General features: G+C 36.5%; 1 protein-coding gene and 2 long non-coding RNA genes across 3 annotated transcripts in view; 1 reads left to right on the top strand and 2 right to left on the bottom strand.

Moving 5' to 3' along the window:
- Positions 1–17,560, top strand: part of LOC149541450 (protein NRT1/ PTR FAMILY 8.3-like) — a 42,840-nt gene extending 25,280 nt beyond the window's left edge. Inside the window, exons 2-5 of the mRNA XM_089796706.1 lie at positions 13,279–13,375; positions 14,582–14,799; positions 15,027–15,583; positions 16,555–17,560. Coding sequence (XP_089652832.1) covers positions 13,279–13,375; positions 14,582–14,799; positions 15,027–15,583; positions 16,555–17,380 — 1,698 coding nt within the window. The 3' untranslated portion in view covers positions 17,381–17,560. The remainder of the gene's footprint in view (positions 1–13,278; positions 13,376–14,581; positions 14,800–15,026; positions 15,584–16,554) is intronic.
- Positions 10,126–13,340, bottom strand: LOC149541451 (uncharacterized). The gene is made up of 2 exons (XR_016355334.1): positions 13,200–13,340; positions 10,126–13,079 (listed from the first exon to the last, which is right to left on the bottom strand). It is a non-coding gene; the product is annotated as an uncharacterized LOC149541451 (long non-coding RNA).
- On the bottom strand, positions 13,506–18,620 carry LOC149541449 (uncharacterized). The gene is made up of 2 exons (XR_016355333.1): positions 18,436–18,620; positions 13,506–13,928 (listed from the first exon to the last, which is right to left on the bottom strand). It is a non-coding gene; the product is annotated as an uncharacterized LOC149541449 (long non-coding RNA).
- Between the last annotated feature and the right edge of the window lie 4,216 nt (positions 18,621–22,836).

Raw genomic sequence — 22,836 nt, 5'->3', positions numbered from 1 at the left:
GAAAAAAGAATAAAGGTTGGAAGAAAATTTGAAGGTTTGAAATCGAAATTATTATTCTTTATATTTATCTACGTACACAGATTTATTTGTGAGGTGGCATCATTATATTATAAAGAAGATAATATTATGGTGTCACTTTATATTTATCTCTATGTGCACGTACATAGGTATAAATTAAAATAATATTGAGAAAGATCAATCAAACCTTTAAGGTACGTATTATATTTAAACTAATTTATTTATGTTTTAAATTGTTTATTTAATAGCTCACGGTTCCATCGATTGTATCTTGATGTTCAAGTAGCTAGGTCCTCAACCCATTTGCCCAGTGATGGTGATGCTCTTGTGCCCAATATTTTACTGACAATGCTTCCACCTCTTCGACGTGCTTCCTACAAGGAAATTCTCCGCAGTTATATCATATTACCATAACAAGTTATAATTAATCATAATAGCTAATTGCCTATTCAATTCCATGAATATGTGATAAATAATCAACTAGCATGTTATCTTCACATGAAATTATAACGACTAACCATCTTACCATATCACAAGATTATAACAAATTTAACTTTCAACTGACTTCATGTGAACCCGAATGGCTGTATTTTAAATTAGGTCAAAAATTGGGATGTAACAATATCTCTTCCCAAGTTCACTTAACTCGGTTTCAATCACATCACTTTGGCGGTGGCCTTTGAAATTATCAACTATTGCAAGCCACTGAAGACAATATCAGTAAATGCAATTTAATTTCTTTGGTACATTCTTTTGTTTCACTGATCACCCTTAAAGAGTCTCTATTTCTCATTTGCAAATTTCTTAAAATTATTTGAAATTGTCCAATAATCAGCACTAAATTGCAATAGATTGTTTTCCACACCTTTAACTAGATCATCTAGTAACATACCAAATACATTAGACACCATGATCCTTTTATTGATTAAATGATCAGTCAATAGCTTCAACACTGAAGACTTGTTCACTGGGGAGAAACCAGTCCAGAGACCGCCAAGTCTGTCATATTCACTATCATCTAGCATAACTTGAACAATATTAGGATCAGCAGGCTCAAATCCTGTTAGAGAAAGCATAGTTTTCTCCACATCCTCTTCTTCCTCTTCTGAAACTTACATTTCTTCCTCGATTTCTTTTGCCAAACTTTCTCCCTTATCACCTTCTTCTTCATCATTTAAGATAGTAACAATTTCTTTTCCTTTCTCACTTATTTTCCTCTTCTTCAGTTTTGGCAATAAACCACTAGTAACACCTTCAATTTTTTTCTATCCTGAGGAGGGACCTTCCATGCCATGACTTGTTGGTAAAGCACCAACAAGAATAATCCAAAACCAATATTAACCTGTAATGACAAGAAATATGCCTTATAGGCATCTGCCTTGTTCTCCAATACATTCAAGTACCTTGTTACATCCCAATTTTTGGTCCAATTTTAAATGCTCCTTTATACAATGTTCGTTAAAATTTCAAGTTCATCGCGGACGATGAAACACAAGGGGAATGGTATGTAACATCCACTTTTCCCGGGTCTTAACTAACATCATATCATATCAAGGAAATACAACTAATACTTCATATTCATAGGAAGATAGTTATAACAGTTATGTTAATAATAAGCACATAACCAAAGACCCATGACTGAAACCATATTTATCTTCAATCAACGTCTTTATGTTCAACAAAAGGTTATCCAACAACATCTTGCACAAGTCCATTTGTACATTATCCTTCACAATCTTATGTGACACATACACGGCTAAAGCAGGAGTTTAACCATCTCTTTTTCAAAGTTGTATCTTATATGAAATGTCGTAGGCAACATGTCTTTCAATCAAGTCCTAAAGAGTATCACCATTAGGGCTTCTACCTTCTAATAGCTAATTGACTTCTTCACAGGCAATTTGATGATACTGCACAATCCAATAATTGCCTTGATTACCTCCTTTGACACGACATAGGGTTTGTCCAACACCAGGGTTTCACCACAAAACCAACTCAGCATGAGCATGATGAATTTGTTGCCACCACACCACGAAAGTTCTCCCTAGATATCGAGTCCCATATTCCTGATTCTTTGCACATCCTCTATAGCAATCCAAACTCCAGTTGTTTGATACAAATGCGATCAAACTCTTTTAGCTCAGTCTTCTTCTTCATTTTCGTTTTCGCAAATGCACAGACATATCGAACAGTTGACTTGGATGTCATAAACTCTTTACAAAATTATCTACTCAAGTTCTTTACTAATAAACAAATTTTCTCTTCGAGCTAGTGTCAAATATTTTAAAAATTCGAGCTATAGTGCCACAAGCAAACATAATCAAATTTCCCGCTTAAGTTAATTATTGCTGATGCAATCACTCTGTGCTTCACACAAATCAATTGAACATCTTGCATCATTAATACTTCATCCTATCTGCCAGTTACAAGTTAGTTGCAACTGGTTCCTCCTTGGAGCAAGGGAGGTATAAGATTTGACATGTCGATACTCCCCTTGAGCCAAAGTTGTTGATACAGTTAGCACTGAAATCCCGTACCATTGAGCTTTCTACACTAGCATATTTCTTCCTCCATTTTGTGTTCCATTTGATATTGCATTATGAATATATTTACCTGTATTGACCACAACACTCCCTGATCTACATGATTTAGCATAATGACCAATTTGCCCACACTTGAAAAAATTAACATTCTTTGTAATAACCCACCTCAAATCTGCCCTAAAAAAATGCTGATGAAAGCTCAAGGAATTTCATCAAACAATTCACATGCAAGGGACGTATGACTGATATAGTATTTCAGCTAGCTTCAAATGACTTTTTCTTCAATTTGCATCAATGAAAATCTTGTGCTAGAAGACTACAATGGACTACACAATGACCTAACATGAGTGTGCTACTAATTTTGACAATATTCAGTGCATGTATATGATCTAAGCATGAGAAATGAACACCTACAGCCAACCGGCATTTTTACAAACAGTTGGTATGCAAACTAACTAGCTGATAAATAATGATATTAAATTGCTTAAATGACACTAACAACTATTATTTTCTTAATTGCAATGAAAATTACAATGCTCATGAAATATGGCCAAGACTTTGGCATTTACATGGATTACAAAATGATAATGCTGGTATAATGCACACTTACAACTGAAAGCTTATAACATCTTAAAAAACAATACTAACAAAGAACTTGGTTGTAGATGGCTGTAATAATTTTCTTCTATGCTACCCCTTCTACTTTGCTTTTTCGATTTGCTTTTTCGGCCTTCTTTTTCGATTCCACTTTTTCGGCCTGTTTTTTCGGTTCCGCTTTTTTGGCCTGCTTTTTCGGTTCTGCTTTTTTTGGACTGCTTTTTCGTATCTGCTTTTTCAGGCTGCTACCCTATTGAATCTCAAGACCATATCTTTCAATGGCATCAAGATTTTCAGCTTGAAGGGATTTCGTCCTTCAAACTATTGAGACATAATCTCAAGAAAATTTTCCAATTTTTTTTTTTTTGATATTTCCAAGCCTCTTAAAAAGCTCGTCCATTTCTTTTATAGTGTTCTCACAAGAGCTCCATCTTTCGTTTTCTCAATGTAGGATAAAAGATAACTCCCTTTATGTAACTTATGTCTCCAATGTGTTATAAAATAAAGGGGACTCTTTTAATTTAAATATTTCCCACAAACTATAGTGTATGCATTAATAAAGTTAATATTTAAATTTAACTTTATAAAATAGCTTTATCAATGCATAACAAATCTTATCAATGATAAACAAGTCTTCTTGTCGATTTTAAACAATTACTATCGACATACCGCTGCCACTGGATGTCCGACCATATCCAAGATGACTTACTATAAATAGTAAGTATGCCCAAAGTTGCTTCAAAACCCCTCAGAAAGACCTGCAACTGAAACTATCTAGGCCAAATGGCCTCTAAGTCCCTTTAATGTCTTGGTTAGCCTACGGGACTATGGGAAAAATAGGCTAACGACAACATCATGCTATGAATGCTAAAAAGGGGACATTATAGTCCGCCCTTCCCAAAATTGCTTGTCCCCAAGCAATGGTCGAACAACAACCCAATCAATCCACCTGGATCCCAAATGTAGTCATGAACTATACTGCTGTCAGTCAACATAGGCTCCTGCAACAACCTCTGAAAATTAACCAAGAGGAATCCATAATCAAATTGACAATTACAACTCAACCAAACTCCAAAATCACAACTGCCACAGTCAGAAACCCACGAGACACAAAATCTTATAACATCAGAACCCAAGTAAAGTGGACAAATCAATCTGCCAACACAGTAAATGTCATCAACGCATCCCACTGGCCTATACGGAATGTATAATCCAACTCTACAACAATGGTGACCGCTCCCGAATGAAACTGCACCAAGTATGGAGAATCCACACACTGCACAACTCCTGCAGTCAACACAACTCTGCAGATCACCGGCCACTGTCTCATAACCATAACTCCCATGCACCGCTGATGGTGAAAAGACATCACAAGATAAACAGCAAGAAATGGAACCCAAACCAAATTTGCCTGCCATCAACTCCTCAACACAAGGATCAAATGCTAACTGATGTACATACCCTGCAGTATAATGTTGATAAAAAGAACCAACCTCAGTCAACAGCTCACCATGAACAAGTGATACAACACATTGTGACTGATCACCAGTTAAGTCAGGAGATGTCATAGCCAAAGGCGTAGAATCAATAACAACCACCGCTGAAGCATCACTCCCAAACTCCTGCTCTAAGTCATGTATTATCAAGCTGTCAACCGCAGAACCTATCACCATGTCATGCCCATCACAACTCTCATCTCGAGGCGTCAAACCGTCCCATAACTGATGACAAGCACTAGGAACCAAAGTACATCTTTGTATCATCATCTCATCAACATGGTCATCAAAGGTAAATTGATAAGCATACCTCACAGTGTAATGCCGATAGAATGCGCCAATCTTAGTCAGTGGCTCAGACTGCAATCGATCATTAAACATGTTGGAACTGACTACTACCTCCGAAGATATCACCAAGGGAGTAGTATTACTAGCAGGAACCATGCCAACTGCCGGCTCACCAATATCACACATGATCTTTGATTCAACATCTCTAGTCTCCGTGCCATCAGTACTAGAGGCCACCACCATGTCAGGCATACTACAACAATCTGCTGCAGCACCCAACTCAACTGATCCTGACTCTAGTGGGAATGAACCCGATATGCCAATGTTAGTATCAAGGATGGATGCATTCCCATCTCCACTGTCTTTGACAATCTCGACCATGGACATCCTCGGATCACCAGACACCACAGCTTGTGACTGTACAGAATCTGGTAAAGACTGTAGTTGCTCTAACTCCACGGTCACCTTAGCCAAATGAAATTGTGACTCCTCGAAAGCCAACTGTGTACTCTCAAGAATCTCAGAAGTCACCTCGAGCTGCTGAGTAAGCTCACTCACCTCATCTTCCTTGGCCAATAATGCTTCGTATGCTATACTCCCCCACTCCATAAGATAATCTCTGTCGGCTACCAACTACATATAATTCTGTCTCAGAATCCGAATAGCCTCCCATAAAGAGTGGATCTCTGTCAAGGAAAGATAATTGCCTCCCTGCTCATCACTAGTAGGAGAACCCCATCCATAAACTGCTAACAACTGGCGAGCAGCATCAAAATGTTCGCACGCAATAGCAATGTCTCGCTTGCCAACTCTCAGCTGACTAGACACATGATTGTGCCGATTGGTCGAACTCCTATACTCTATCCCTGGTACACTGTCCAAAGGAGTAACCTCAGAATAGCTATCATCTGTAATACTTAGATCCTGGGACTCTCCTGTAAACTCTGTCATCTCTGAGAAATCATCAACATGTGACTTGACTGTAAAAGAAAATTGAGTCATTGCTATATGCGCTAACTCCCGAACTGAGCTCACCTCAAGACAAAGCTCGTCCACATGTATCTCAGAATCCTAGAGAGCCAACTGAATACACACCAAGGAATTCCGAGTATCCTCCAGCTCATGAGAAAGCTGGTCAACCTCCTCCTCCTCCTTCTTCAATGCATCTAAATAGATCCCTGCAAGATTAAGGAGATGATCGCGATCTGAAAGTAGGTGTATGTAACTTATCTTCATTGCCTCCATGCCTTCCTTGATCTGTTGTAAGTTGTCACAAGAAGAACCTGTTGTGACTCCTTTCTGTCTCTCCTGCAGTTGAATCATCCAAATGTGATTCTCAATCAATCCATGTATCCTGTCATGATGAGGTAAAGCTGCGACAATATCCTTGTCCCCTGTCTTCAGCTGGCTTGCCAAACCAAGTGAAGAGCTACTAGCTTCTATCTCATGTGAAGAAGCATCCAACTGTGCTTGATACTCATTTTCTGCAAAGTCCTGAATGCTCACTTTCTGATCAACTGTACTATCCTCAAACATGACAGTATCCTCAACTACTATAACTTCATCCAGCCCAACTGTATTGGAATCACTATCTGTGTCAATCACACAATCTAGTGTGCCTGTGATATCACCTTCTGATGCTACTGGCTCAACTTGCACAACATCTGTAACCCCTTCTGCCTGTGAAGATGATGCAAATAAATCATTACCTAAAGATGTGCTAATGTCTCCCTGTATCGAATCAGCATGTCTGTTAAACTCCTCATACAAGTTTCTGCCTGTCATAGGGAAGGTACGATCCTTAGGCCTATCAAAGCGTTCAATCAGTCTCTCCGTAAACTCCACATATGAGGTAATGTGTGCATGACCCATAGTGACCATACCATGATGCCACCACTTGTGTGCTAACCCATCCAGGTGAATTGCTGCATACTTAATAGCTTCTTCCTCAGGCATAGGGTTCATTTGAAAGTATGTGTCAAGCTTTTGAATCCAAGCTCTTGCTGTAGACTTCCCTGAGCCATCATAATATGGTAACTGAAGTTTCCCTACTTTCTTTTGTAGCTCATAGCTCTGGTTCCTATAATGTCCACGTGGCATATGCTTCATCCGCACATCTATATACTCCCTAAAGGTGATTGCAGCAATAAAATCTGGACCTCCGGCTTCCCAATCTCTAATCAGCTGGTTCTGTATATCAGTGATCTAGGGCTCTAGTATGGGCTGCTCTGGAGCTCTAGGAGGAAATATGGGAATCATGGGCCGCGAACTCACTGTCCTAGTTTGCTAGGGTGCATGACCGAAATTGTTCCCAACTTGTTCGCCTCCATTATGTGCCCCATCCTGATTATTACCATTCTGATTATTTCCTCCACCCACATTAGCATTCAACCCCATTTGACAAGCCATCATCTGCATCATAAGCTCAAATCTCTGACTCTGTTCTTGTGCTCTTTGCTCTGCTGATCGCTGTCCCTGTGCTAAGGTGTTTAATAATTGTAAGAATCTTTCCTTCCCCTGATCTGGACAGGCATTCATTTTGTCAAACATTTTTCTCTCTATCTGGCTATTCCAAGTTCCGTATAAGACCTCCACAGGATGGCAGGACTTATAGCTCTGATACCACTGTAATAACCCACCTCAAATCTGCCCTAAAAAAATGCTGATGAAAGCTCAAGGAATTTCATCAAACAATTCACATGCAAGGGACGTATGACTGATATAGTATTTCAACTAGCTTTAAATGACTTTTTCTTCAATTTGCATCAATGAAAATCTTGTGCTAGAAGACTACAATGGACTACACAATGACCTAACATGAGTGTGCTACTAATTTTGACAATATTCAGTGCATATATATGATCTAAGCATGAGAAATGAACACCTACAGCTAACTGACATTTTTACAAACAGTTGGTATGCAAACTAACTAGCTGATAAATAATGATATTAAATTGCTTAAATGGCACTAACAACTATTATATTCTTAATTGCAATGAAAATTACAATGCTCATGAGATATGGCCAAGACTCTGGCATTTACATGGATTACAAAATGATAATGCTGGTATAATGCACACTTACAGCTGAAAGCTTATAACATCCTAAAAAACAATACTAACAAAGAACCTGGTTGTAGATGGCTGTAATAATTTTTTTCTATGCTGCCCCTTCTGCTTTGCTTTTCCGATTTGCCTTTTTGGCCTGCTTTTTCGGTTCCGCTTTTTCGGCTTGCTTTTTCGGTTCTGCTTTTTTTGGACTGCTTTTTCGTATCTGCTTTTTCAGGCTGCTACCCTATTGAATCTCAAGACCATATCTTTCAATGGCGTCAAGATTTCTAGCTTGAAGGAATTTCGTCTTTCAAACTATTGAGACAATCTCCAGAAAATTTCCCAATTTTTTTTTTTTGGTATTTCCAAGCCTCCTAAAAAGAAGCTCTTCCATTTCTTTTATAGTGTTCTCACAAGAGCTCCATCTTTCGTTTTCTCAATGTGGGATAAAAGATAACTCCCTTTATGTAACTTATGTCTCCAATGTGTTATAAAATAAAGGGGACTCTTTTAATTTAAATATTTCCCACAAACTATAGTCTGTGCATTAATAAAGTTAAATATTTAAATTTAACTTTATAAAATAGCTTTATCAATGCATAACAAATCTTATCAATGATAAACAAGTCTTCTTGTCGATTTTAAACAATTACCATCGACATACCGCTGCCACTGGATGTCCGACCATATCCAAGATGACTTACTATAAATAGTAAATATGCCCAAAGTTGCCTCAAAACCCCTCAGAAAGATCTGCAACTGAAACTATCTAGGCCAAATGGCCTCTAAGTCCCTTTAATGTCCTGGTTAGCCTATGGGACCGTGGGAAAAATAGGCTAACGACAACATCATGCTATGAATGCTAAAAAAGGGACATTACATTCTTCTTACTAGATCTCACTGATTGAACATTAGATCTACATTGACTAGCCTTGTGAACATAGTTGTGAGTCATGACATACATAGGAATTCCTGTGAAAAATATTATTCACAAATTCTTCCTTTCCTGATTTAAAACTTGACTTTTGCACTGACTTGCTTTAAAGAAAACTTGTGACAATTAAAGCACATAATCTTTAGTTTCTTTCTCATCTTGCAATCTACTGCCTTATGACCAAAATTCTTGCAAATATAAGAACAATCATTGAAAGATAAAGACCTTTGAGCATTTGGTCATCTTATTGAAATCCTTATAAGTGTTTTCTAGTTCTTGACCTCAATTGTCACTTCGACCATCTTCTCCTTGCCTTTGTCCTTTTGTTTTGAACATTCACTGGTAAAACCTAACCCTTCTTTCTTTTTGTGACCTTGCTGCATGGTTAATAATTGATCCAAGATAGTGCCACTTTCACATGCCTTGGCTTCTAACCTTAGCTTCTTTAATTCAAATTCTAGCTTCTCATTTTGTTATGAACTCTTCCTAATTATCTCCTTGAAATTTTCTTCAGCCACTTTCCATTTTCCTATAGCCAATTCGAGCTCTCTTTGGCTATATCTTAGCACTTCTCTTCTTATACCTCAAACCATTTTTGATAAAATCTTCTCTTTGTATCTCAACATTCAGCTGTTTCTCGAGATCTTCTACCATTTCCTTTGAATCCTTTACTTCCTCTACAAAGTCTGCATCATTGCCTTTTGATTCCTTCAAATCTTTTAGTTCCTGTTCTAGATCTGCAATTTTGTCCTTTGATTCTTTCAATTCCTGACCGACTTCCTTGTGTCTTGCCTTGAACTTTCAAAGCTGATCTCTCATCTTTGTGATACAAGCATTTGCTTCCTTCAGGTTCCTCAATTCCTCTTTTTCTGTCTCGGTATTCTCAATGTCATCATGACTTGCCAATCTTCATCAAAGTAGTACTTTTCTTCCATCTATTCAAAAATCCAAGCTCTTCCTCAACCCATAAAACTTTATCTGCAAGGAACCAAGCTCTGATACCAATTGTTGAACAAGCCGAATTATTGACAGGGGGATGAATTAGTTATTCCCACACACTCAAAACTTTTTCTTTGTCAGTTAATCAACAGCAACTTCTGATCTAACAATAAACACGAGAAAATTTCATGGTAGATATAAACATGAAAATGCAAACACACCAACATAGATAACACTAGGGTTTATCTGGAAACCCAAACTGGGAAAAGCCAAGGAGAAACTGATTCTCATTAAAGGAACACCTGTTAAGGTGATTTTTAGAAGTGATACACTGTTGGTTTTGCTCACTGCGATTTGCATCACTGCTTGTCAGGCTAGCTGCCCTTATACAATAGAGATATCAAAATAGATACAACAGAAACATGAACTGATAGAATTGCATCTGAAAATGCATGAGCAGTTCAACAATCAAACTCTGCTACCACAACCACCAGTACATCTGAATGATATACTCTTCTTTGTATGCATCTGTCTGATCCACTGTTATTGGCATGTTCAACAATCAAACTCTGCTACCACAACCACCAGTACATCTGAATGATATACTCTTCTTTGTATGCATCTGTCTGATCCACTGTTACTGACATGTAAGTCTCTTCTTAATCTTCAATTATACTGAGCACAAAACTCTTCTCACATACATCACTGCCACAAGTTTACACACAATATGCAATTGTAGCTTTCGTAAATCTAACTTTCGCATCCAAAATCCATACATCAATACCTCTGCTCCAATACAAAAGGGTTCTTTTATTTATATGGCTATCCAAGCATGCATGTGTTGGCTCACACCAAATGTGTGTAATGGCCCCAAAGCAAAAGATATTACGATTACGTTTAATGCATAACACTGATCCTAAATCTAGGATACACATAAGAACACTTATCAACATGTTACATCATGACCCATAGATAGGTCACTCGTAAGATATTACAATGCATATTACAATTGCTGAGAATATCAGAATACCACAACCAAGTCCAAAAGATGAACTGTGAAATAACCAAAACTTTTGATGGATGAAACTTGATAGAACTTGTCCAGAATACAATGTAGCTGATAAACCAAAACCATCTAATGAGCTACACCACTGTCCAAATATCAAGAATACCGGAGGAACATTGTAGCCATAGCAATCATCTTAATTGATAAAACATTCCATGTAATACTGAACATTGAAAGCATAAAAGTGTGTGAAAACCACTAAGCCATGAGTAGAGTGATGCACACCTGCTATGGAATGTCACTAAATAGTAAATACCAAAATTGCACATATAACACCTATCTTGTGCATAACCAAAACACCTATAACTGCCAGCCAACAAGTACATAACCAAAATCGCCAACCATAAACTGATACTGCCAGAGTGTTTGTATGAAGGTTTTGACATTAATGACGATCAATGCTAGCAACAAATCAATAAGTCTAATACTAACCCCATCAAAATTTGATATCACTCCTTTCCTTACTGCTGAAACCTAATTTTCAGCCTCGTCATATTCTATCCTATTCACACCATCTGCATGCAAATCTAAATCAACGATAAACTCACATTTGTAAGTTTCACCTTTTCTTTTACAGCTGCAACTTGGTTGTTTTGACCTTTAATGTCTTCCATTTCACCCAACTCTTTTTTTGCTGCTGCAACCTCAATATTGTCATCCTCCATGTCTTCTAACAGACATTCCTCAACTGTGGTTTATCAAATTCTTCATATCCATCCTCTTCCTCTTCTTCTATGCCACATGTATGACACTCCATTGTAACTTTTTACTTTCTTGCATTGAAGAAAGATAAATAGAATTACCATTGCCTCTTTTTTGATGAATGACTCTCCTCCTTTCCAACTCTGCATCTATTTATTTCACTTGTTTCCTCAATTCTATCATTCCAACTCATCTCTCTCTCTCTCTCTCTCTCTCTCTCTCTCTCCCTCTCCTTAACTCTCAGTAAATTTCCAAAGTTTCTCTTTGATTTTCTCGAGTCCAAGAATCCTAAAAATCCATCAATTACAAAAATTCTTTCCCTCTTTCTCTTTTCCATTGAAAACCTCACAAAAGCCTCAACACATATCCTCTAATCAACACTTTAGGTTGCCTCACATTCAGCGATTTGTTTACGAACTTGGAAACTCTGCTCACACAATCCTCTAAGAAGCTCCTCTTGCAAATTGTACATCCATATGCAACAAACTCACCTATATTCCACCCTCAAGTCCTGGTGCAAATTACCTCACTTTTGGTGCTCTGCCTACAAACTAGCTTTGATACCTCTGATGTAAAGACAAAAGCACTTATTTGATACTTCACACGCTCACAAGCACATAAGGTAACAATGAAAGGCAATTGATTTGATAAATCAGATAAATTCAAATACATAGGTTTCTCCCATTATTGGGAATTATCACAAATAACTGTTAGTAGATTCAAATCTATATCTCTAAAACACTGATTGCGTAACAAATTTCAAATTAACATATTAACATGAGTTGTCTACACTCTGTCTCCTAATTCTGCCAGCCTTCGCTGCTGCACAATCTATGCCTTCCATACTTCATTGACTGTGCTTCCCTTTTTTTTTGGTTTTTATTCAATCATTAATCTAATCATCCCACTTTTCTCTTTCCCAACACACACAACTTTCATTCTCCCCAAGCTGCCTCAAACTGCCCTTTCTTATTTAATGTGCCACTTCTTCTCTTTTTTGGTTGATCCCACCACTAATTTTCTATCCTCCACTACGACTTCTCATCGCCTCCCTATGGCATTTTTTTCACCATTGATTCAAAATGTCCGACACATTTTCACGGCCCCCCTACAACACCTTGACTTGGGTTGATCACCTTGTCTACACATGGCCGCCACCCTATTTTAGTATCCCTGCTGTTACAAAGCTCATGCATAGGATGCTAGTGACAGTTGTGGAATCTGTTGTTACAACTACCAGGTGTCCAAACCTCTTCTACAAATCCATTTTGTACATAAATCACATTTCACTGAGGCATTGTGGCAAACAATTATGAAGAGCTGGCTTTAATTCCTCATTTTGAATATCTGACAAAAATCCCCTCTGTTATGCTTTGATGGACGTGCATACCCTGTTTTCATGCTCCCATTCTGGCACAGGCAGGCAAGATGCTCCTGCATCAATATCTGCTAAGCAAGATCAGATCTTTATATAAGTAGGTTTCATGTTACAATGTTAAAGAATAAATGTATATTGCATTGCAGAGTATTTTAATTTTTGAAATGATATGAGGGGATTCTATATACCTTCTAACTAGTTAGGAACCTTCTTGATCTCGTGGAGCTTTTCATTTAAGGGGACTATGATATTTATGGTGTTTTTCAGGAGAGTCTGAACACTGGAGATGGATCTACAGATAGTCATGGAAATCCTTCTGTAAGGCAAAATACAGGGGGATGGAGAGCTTGTCCCTTTATTTTAGGTTTGTTTTCGTGCCCATGTGAAAATTTAAATGCGTATCTGGTTTTTGATAATAATAGAATGCTTGTGGCCTGAATCTTTGGAATCATGGCATCAGTTGATCTTTTCTCTTTTACTCTCGAAGACTGCAGTTCCCTATTTAAAACATGGTAGATGGTAGTATATCTGTTACATATAGAAAATATAACAATGTACTTGTGAATATAGCCCCTTTACAAATAGAATAAATTGAAGTCTTCAGCAAGGTACCTACTTTCCTAGTACAGATGGACTTATAATATAGAATTGTATGGTGTGAAACAATTGAAATTACCCAAAAAGAGACTATTATAAGAAATAATGCCCAAAAGCTATCCATCACTTGATATAGAATGTACACCCATATTCATTTTGCAAGTTTGTGAGCGGAGAGCTTGACCGATCATAAATGTCCCTTTGGTCAAATGATGGATAGAAAGAGAGCAGAAAGCAACAGTGGCCTAACCCAACTGCATTGAACCTGCTTAGCCAAGGTTTAGCGATACCATCCTCCATGAGGCTTATCAGTAATGAAGCTGCCAACAATTTATTAATTCAGAAAATCAGCACCACCATCATTGTTAAGGAAATACATTCAGAGTTGTTTCCCTAGTTCCCTGTTAATTAGAAATGCATTTAGATAATATGAATAGGATCACACACAATAGCAGAGCACTGATGAATGAAGCATCTATTTGTATTCAGGACATCTGGAAAATAAGAGAACAGTTCGTCACATAGTAATATCAAAGCAAGAGTAAGTTGATTGGTTATATGAATACCCAATGGCTGCATTGTCCCTTTGCAAGATAATTAATTCAAATGTATTTAAATGAACATAATTGAACAAGAGAATCCACAAATAGCCTAATTGAATCAAATAACTCTGGCCTGCAAGGACCTAACTCAGAACATGGCGAGGAACTTAGAGGAATACAAACAGATCTTTCTGGCCTAAACTTCTCACATGTAAAAGATCAAGAAATGCATTAAAGGAAATGAAAAATGCAGACCTATTTAGGACAGAAGATGGAGGAGGGAACCAAATGGCTGATTGCCAATGAGCACCAACCTCTGAATCTTAAGCATGCTGCTATCAACTTTAGATTGTATTTAAATTTGGTTTTTGGGTGCCAGTGTTTTGGGCTGCCTATTTTTAACACTAAGATTTAATTTGAATAATTTACAGGAAATGAGTGTTGTGAGCGACTGGCATACTATGGAATCAATACAAATTTGGTGACTTATTTGACAACAATTTTGCATCAGGGGAATGCAACGGCAGCAAAAAATGTCACTACCTGGGCAGGCACATGCTATCTGACACCACTTTTGGGAGCAGTTTTAGCTGATGCATACTGGGGACGATATTGGACTATTGCTGTTTTCTCATCAATTTATCTTGTGGTATGCAAACTATGTATAGAATAGGCTCATTGGTGGATAACATCAAACACAGTTGTCCACAAGTTACAACTGAACCAAAGGCAAATTTTAATTTTTTAAGAAGTCTGACTCTATTAATTCAGCATTTTCAAAACTTTAAATGGCTATTTTCATCTACTTGGCCATTTCTTACTGCTCAAACTATCATTCAGAATAAGCCACTTACAACTATAAGATATTTTTTGCAGGGAATGGCTACTTTAACTGTTTCAGCATCCATTTCTGCCTTACAACCTTCCTCATGTACAGGCGATGTATGCCCAACAGCGACTACACTTCAATATGCTGTGTTTTTTCTTGGGCTTTATCTGATTGCACTAGGAACAGGAGGCATTAAGCCCTGCGTTTCTTCTTTTGGGGCAGACCAATTTGATGACACAAATCCAACAGAGAGGAAGAAAAAGGGGTCTTTCTTCAATTGGTTCTATTTCTCGATCAATGTTGGTGCACTCGCTTCAAGCAGCATTCTTGTATGGGTCCAAGACAATGTTGGATGGGGATGGGGATTTGGGATTCCTACAGCATTTATGGCATTAGCGATAGGGAGTTTCTTTTCTGGGACACCATTGTATCGATTCCAAAAACCTGGAGGCAGTCCCTTGACACGTGTATGCCAAGTTCTGGTGGCATCTTTTCACAAATTGCAAACAAAAGTTCCTCAAGAAAGCACACTTCTTTACGAGGTAAAAGACAGGTATTCTGCAATTCAAGGAAGTCGAAAGCTGGAACACACAAACGAATTCCAGTACGTTTCTCATCCATGTTACCACAGTTGTTTTGTGTTTGTGAAATTGGAAGAGCTAATTAATATATCTTTCTACTTCATTATTTTCTCAGTTAACACTGTATTACGAATTTAAGCAAAACAAATTGTCAAGAGTTTTCTGGATTTTCTGTATATGTTGTTTATGGGGCTCAACTCGTCGAACCTGTCCTCTTGGTTAAAATCACATTTTCTACAACAAATAGTAAGGTTTATGATTTGCTATATACAAAAGTTGTTTCTTATTTTAAATTCAGTTAGTTTTCTTCCTACATTGCTTTCAAGGTTAACGAAGGGATTTTAATAATGTCTACAAGACCAATCAATCTAAGGGACCAAGAGATCCAAAATTCAACAGTATTTTGGATTTTCTCTATGTCAGCTCGTTTGTTATGAATGTTGACTATGAAATTTGGAGTTTTGTGAAGTCTTGCTTCCTGACACAACTCGCTACGATTGAATACCTTCAAATTGTTTTTGAATATCCTTATAAGCCTGCACTCCATGATGAAGTGTCATTCCATTTCAATGCTCCTTTACTACAAAAGATGCAACTTCTTTCTTCCCACTCTTCCTTTTAAGTTATTCATAGAACCTGTTTCACATCTAAGATGATGGAGCCCAGTCCTTTAATGTGCTATTAAGATTTTAGCCTTTCCCTTAATTTCAGTCACCAGATAAGTCTTTTCATCATGCATCCTCAGATAAACCCTCTGATTCTTTTCATCATGCATCCTCAGATAAACCCTCTGATATATCCACAAATGGTACATCTGTATATCTCCGTATAACTTTTTGGTACTGGCCATCCAATAATTTATATTTTCTTTTGCTCAGAACAAAGAGGTTAGCTGGATATGTTGGTTATTTACAGAGCATGAACTTAAGTGTTAAAATGTTGGCAGAAATTGAAAAGTATACCTTGATTGATAGTTGGCATAAAATATTTGCAGTTTTCTGGACAAAGCGGCTACCATTACAGATGAAGATGTTCAGAGGGGTGGTTTTTCAAACCCTTGGAAACTATGCACTGTGACCCAAGTGGAGGAGCTGAAGATTTTGGTCCGAATGTTTCCTGTCTGGGTTACTGGTATTGTGTTTTCGGCTGTTTATGCTCAAATGTCCACAATGTTTGTGGAACAGGGCATGACAATGGACACCAAAATTGGTTCTTTCAAAATTCCTCCAGCATCATTGTCTGTATTTGATATACTGAGTGTCATTATATGGGTTCCCATTTATGATCGCCTAATTGTGCCCATTGTTCGTAAGTACAGTGGTAATGAAAGGGGGTTTACTCAGCTGCAGCGCATGGGCATTGGATTGGTTGTATCAATATTGTCCATGGTGGCAGCTGCTTTGGTTGAAATCAAGCGTCTGGATATAGTAAGAACTCATCACTTGGAACATGACACAGACACACCGGTTCCAATGAGCATCTTGTGGCAGATTCCCCAATACTTCTTGATAGGTGCTGCAGAAGTCTTTTACTTTATAGGACAGCTGGAGTTTTTCTATGAGCAGTCACCTGATGCCATGCGTAGTTTGTGCAGTGCACTTTCTCTTCTTACAACATCGTTAGGAAATTACTTGAGTACTCTAATTCTTACCATTGTGACTTCGGTCACTACAAAAGGGGGAAAGCTGGGATGGATACCAGACAATCTAAACGAAGGTCACTTGGATTACTTCTTTTGGGTTTTAGCTTGTCTCAGCTTCTTGAATATGTTGGTGTATATTGCTTGTGTACATAGGTTTAGTTACAAGAAAGCTAACTGAAATTCAAATCTGGAATCAATTGGGGATCCATTGCTGTAATCCCAAGCTATGGAAAAATATTTTCCTATTTTACATGCAGAAGTTTGTAAAAATAGTGAAGGAAAGGTTTCTTCTAAATTTTTTATTGGACAATGAGATTTTCTTCAATAGTAAATATTTGCTCTCGTATGATTCCAAGTTTCCCAAAATGTTAGATCATTTCTAATGTTCAGATCCTGGTTCCTTCGATGATCTACACATTTTTCGTTTTCCCAATTTTGCTATTTATAATTCCATAATTGTTGTTATTGAGGAACCCTGGTAAAAACCTGTAAAATAATGAAATTTCAAAATTTTAGTTCTACATTTCTGATCATGAGATTTTTCAACAAAGACGAATAATTAAAGAACTAGATTGTAATGCGTCGGTTTCTGCAATTTCCTCGTCTCTTGAATGACATTCTCTATATATCTTCCCAACAAAGAGCTATAAGTCAATTTTTTATGCGCTGGAAGCATTGAATAGAATAGAATTGGGAACGGCTTTGGAGAATGGAGTGAATTAGACAATTTCACTATCTTCCTCTGCGTGCCCTTGGACTTATGTGCACAAAAACTTCTAAGACATTGCTATTAAAAAACTGTCTTGAAATGTTTCTATGATTGAAAAATATTAATGAACAAGATATTCATGTACACAAATTTTTACCATTTTCAAACTCATATCATTCAGGGCAAAATAAATTAATAATAATAAACCGCTCAGTGTTCGGATATTAATTTCAGAGAATTTCCTCTTCAGCTTAAAGCGTTGAATGAAAAATACTATTAGGAAAAAGTTTATTCTATATGCATATTAGAATATATAATTTTAAAAAGAATGTATTCTCCCCTTCCTGTTCAATTGACTGTATTATCCGAGTGTAAATGTAACTAAACTGATATTTAAGGTCATACAAAATACGAAATGTTGAAAAGCAGGTTTGATGTCATAGCATAAGTTAAAAGAAATTTATCATCCAGCACGTGATCATCTCTACCAGATCTTCTAGGATAAGTCACGCTAATAATCTTACCGATTAATTTGTACATTCAGGCCTGCTGATAACCTAAAAACTCCTTCGCGCAATGTGTCAACAATGCTTTTCAGCAGGTTATCATTTCAACAGAGTTTTTACAACCAGTCCTGCCAAGAACCTCTAAACTGCTTCATATTTATTACTCAGGATGAAGTAATGTTTTATTAGATCTTATCTATTCAATTTGGTGCTGGCTAATCTTTGACAAAATGTACCAAAAACAAATAAACAAAAAAAGTCAAATGTTGTGATTTTTGTTTTTTTTCAAATTTTTTTATCAAAAATATGTAGTTCATGAAGATCAAATGGTGAAATTTTCCAAAACAAAATTTATAGCCAATTTTTACAATAGTAATTTTTCTTCTTTAATGTATTTCATTTATAGCAAATTCATCTCAGAATATATCAGAATATATAAGTTACAAACAATTTAGTTCAATATAAATTTATAAAGTAATTCTTATAATTATAATTTGGTGATAGTATTTAACATAATTTAATCAATATTTTGATATTTTCCAAGATTAAAAAATTATAAGATTAAAAGTTACTTCAATCTTAAATTCAAAATTCGAATACATTGCCTAAATTTGCTCCTATAACACCTTGAAGTAAAATGATTTTATTGCCTTTAATTTTTTTTTTTTTTTCATATATACATTAGAAAAACATAACATCAAAATTTAAAATAAAAATACTCAAATTTAACTGGTTGAAATAAAAAGAATTAATCAGATAAATATGAGCGATTGCAATCTACGACAAATACAATAATAGGTAGCGGGTGGAAATTAGGGAATTTGACGATCATCCCTACTTGTCATATGATTTTTTACGCTATACTCATTTTAATGTCTTTCATTTTACATTCTATGAAAAAAAATTAATTGTCATTCTTCAATCTTTAAATAACCAATACCAAAATTTTAAAGTTCAACAAATTATAAATTAATAATAATATATAATAAATTAAATAGAAACTTTATTTTTTAAGAAAAAAAAAATTTATATTAATAATACATGCAAAAATCTCAACTTAAGTAGACAAATTTTAAGCTTGTATATAAAATTTATTAATCATAGCAAGTTTCTAAATTCATATTAAAATATTTTAAAATTTAAAGACTTTCATATCTATCACTTTAAAATACATAAATAAAATGATAGCATATATTTATATTATGATGTAAAATACTATATTGTCTATGATTTTTTTTAACGGTTTATTAATAATTTTACAGTTTTAGATAAATATTACAAGTCAATATATACAGTCTAAAGAAATTTTAGACTGTCATACACGGTTCAAAAGTCCAAAAATGATCATTATGACCATCAAATTTCAAGCCTGGTTGAAATAATAGAAAACCAAATGGAAAACCAAAAATAATATGCCGAACCTAGAGAAAAATAGGGTCAAAATAATAGGAGCTAAAGAAAAGGACTGAAATAATTTCTTTAAAACATTTCAAATATGACCTCTTTTTTTTTAAACGACTCTTGGAAAAGAAGAGGAGAATAGCTGGAAGAACGAAGAATGAAAACATGGTTGCAGGTTCGAATAACTTGAAGAAACAAGCTAGAGAACGAGGTAGTTCTGAGCCAGATTTAGCCAAGTAGGGAGTGTTGATGGATCAACTACAAGCATTTGGGAAAACTATGGAATTTGATGGTACCAATGCTACCGCGGTGATTGCGACTCTGCCAAACAACATGGATAAGCAATCTAATCAAAATCTTGGGTCTGGAATTTCTTTTGCGTTGGTGGTAACAGATGGTTCTTTATCGAACATGCATGGCTCTTTTTTGCACATGCAGGGCTCTCTTCCGAACATGCTGTAGACACCTAAATTTGATTACATCGCTTTGGTAATCCTATTTAGTTATCTCTAAAGGCATCATTAATTAAATTTCTATTTAATTAATCCTTTGCCATCCCCTAGCTGATTAATTTAATTAATCATCTATAGTCCTAATTGATAAATCAAATAACCTATCATTTATCAATTAAATCCTATTCCTCTATCTAATTCCAAAATCCCCATTTATTAAATAAATCTATTTGATAAATAAAGCCCCCAAATCTAATAAGCCCCTAACTTATCCCTAAACCCTCTTTTTAGCCTAATCCACCCCATCCACCCATACTAACCAAGCTTAGCCACTAACTCACCCACTCTCATGAATGCCATCCACTTGCAAATCTCTAACATCCCTAATCTAATCCTAAACCCAAGCCTAATCCACCCCCTAATGTTGTCACATTCCCTAAGCAAGCTTAAGACTTTCCTAAGCCAAGGAAAGTCAACAATCTCAACTCCCCTCAAAATATCCCAACCATTAAGCTTTGAATGCTCTTACAAAAGCCATAAAGACTCTTACAAGCTCTTACAAGCCATAATGAAGGGTCTTTATGAAGATATTATCCCTTGAGCCTCCTTTGTTGACTCATCCTTCCCCTTTCCTCCATCCACTCACTTTGTGACATGTGTCACTCCCTAATTGGTGCTAAACTAGCACAATCCATGTGCTCCCTTTTGAGTGCATCCTAGCCCTCTTTAAGCTTTCATCTTTCCTTCCATCTTAGCCCTCCATCCCTCAAGCCCTTAGCCTATAAATTGAATCCCCTCCCAAGCCATTTCATCACAAATCTTGGAGCTAAAGTTATAATGACCTTTTGAGAGCCAAAAGCTATCAACCATACCCTTATGATGCCAAATTGAGAGCTCACAAAGCTACCAATTTGCCATTTTCCATCTCCATTGAAGCTAGTTTTTGGGAACCTTGAGCATACATCCCAATCCTTAGACCCATCTACCAAGCAAGGAGTTAAATCCTATTGGGAGAGTCCATTCATTTGGCTCACATTTCCAATTGGGGTTTCCTCTTTAGTCTCTCATTTATGTTATGGTTTATATGCTAGTTAATGCTTTTGTTTTTGAATAGATTTGTATTACTTGCTAACATATTTCTCATATACATTTTGGCATGCCCGGTGGGACCCCACTATGGGTCATTTAATCCTCTATTTCTATCTATATATTGTTTTTTGCTAATAATCTAATGTTTCTTGTCATTTGAGTGAGTTGTAGGATCTTGTTCTTGCAGGTTAAAGGAAGCATTAGGGAGAAAAAATGAAGCTTCAAAAATCAAATTCCAAAATTTTTCTGAAGAAAATCCGCGTGTTTTAAACCAAATTCTGCGCAGTGTCGTCTCCGTAGATCAGCGTCTCCGACTGGTTGACTGTCATCTCTGAATCTGAAACTGTCGTCTCCGAAGTGAATTCTGTCGTCTGTGCAGATCAGCGTCTTCGCCTGGCTTTTATCGTCGTCTCCGCCTCTAACCATCATTTCCACCTGGCCATTTTCTTATTCAAAATCCACTCTGTCATCTCAGCTGCCACCATCAGTCAAACTGTCGTCTCCGCTGCCGCCAGTAAACAAACTGTCATCTCCGTCGTCGCCAACTTAATCTGTCGTCTCCGCCTCTTCCTCTATCGTCTTCGCAGATCAATGTCTCCGCAGTCTAGCGTGTGCGCCTGATGAACTGTTGTCTTCGCCTGTCACTGTTGCACTTTTGCTTTAAAATCTTTATTTCTGCACTTTGTAGTTTTTTTAAAAAAAAGGTATAAATCAAAATTTGACTTTTAGTGGTTCCGTAGGATTTAGACCATTTTAAGCATTTTTACGCATAGGAAAAACAACAAAAAAAGTTAAAAATTTTTTTTCCATAGTTAGGCTTTCGTTTTTTAAGATTTTGGGTGACTAATCGATTTTCTTTTTTTTTGTCTTATTGCAGGTTGGAGCAACAGGATTTAATCATGTTTTTTAGCTTTTTCATGGAATGAACTTGAATGGTTAAACACATTTCTCTTGGAATGCATGTTTAAAACAAACAATCCAATCTTGAATGCCAAGGATCAATTAACTATTGCAATATCAAACACTTCATTTGGAGCTTCTAAAATTGAACAAAACAAATCTCTTTTCCACATGCAATTTAGGTAAAGTTTGATTTTTTGGACATTTAAGAAACTTTGTTAAGTTAAATACAAATTTGCAAAAATCAATTTGAGTAGTTCCTTGGACTCACCTCTTTTCTAATCACCCATCAATTCAACCATTGGTTGCAATCTCAGCGTCATTTATGGGGATGGGTCTACTTGAAAAAGGTGTTAATTGTTCCACAATCTAACTCACTCACTTGGTCTTTGAACGTTTGCTTTAACTTTATCAAAATTCTTAAATGATCAAAACTCTAGATTAAATCGATCACACTTCAAGTTTGGGCACTAAAATTGAACAACTATTGACGTGGAGGGCCTCCGGGCGCGCGCTTGACAAATCGAGTCTCACACATATTTGCTTTGGGCTTTAAAACAAAATCACACCAACTCTT

The sequence above is a fragment of the Cupressus sempervirens genome, chromosome 8 (assembly GCF_028749045.1).
Source record: "Cupressus sempervirens isolate cs-2001-9-10 chromosome 8, ASM2874904v1, whole genome shotgun sequence".
Lineage (NCBI taxonomy): Eukaryota > Viridiplantae > Streptophyta > Pinopsida > Cupressales > Cupressaceae > Cupressus > Cupressus sempervirens.
Note: the sequence above shows the minus strand (reverse complement) of the source record. Positions and strands in the feature narration are given on the sequence as shown.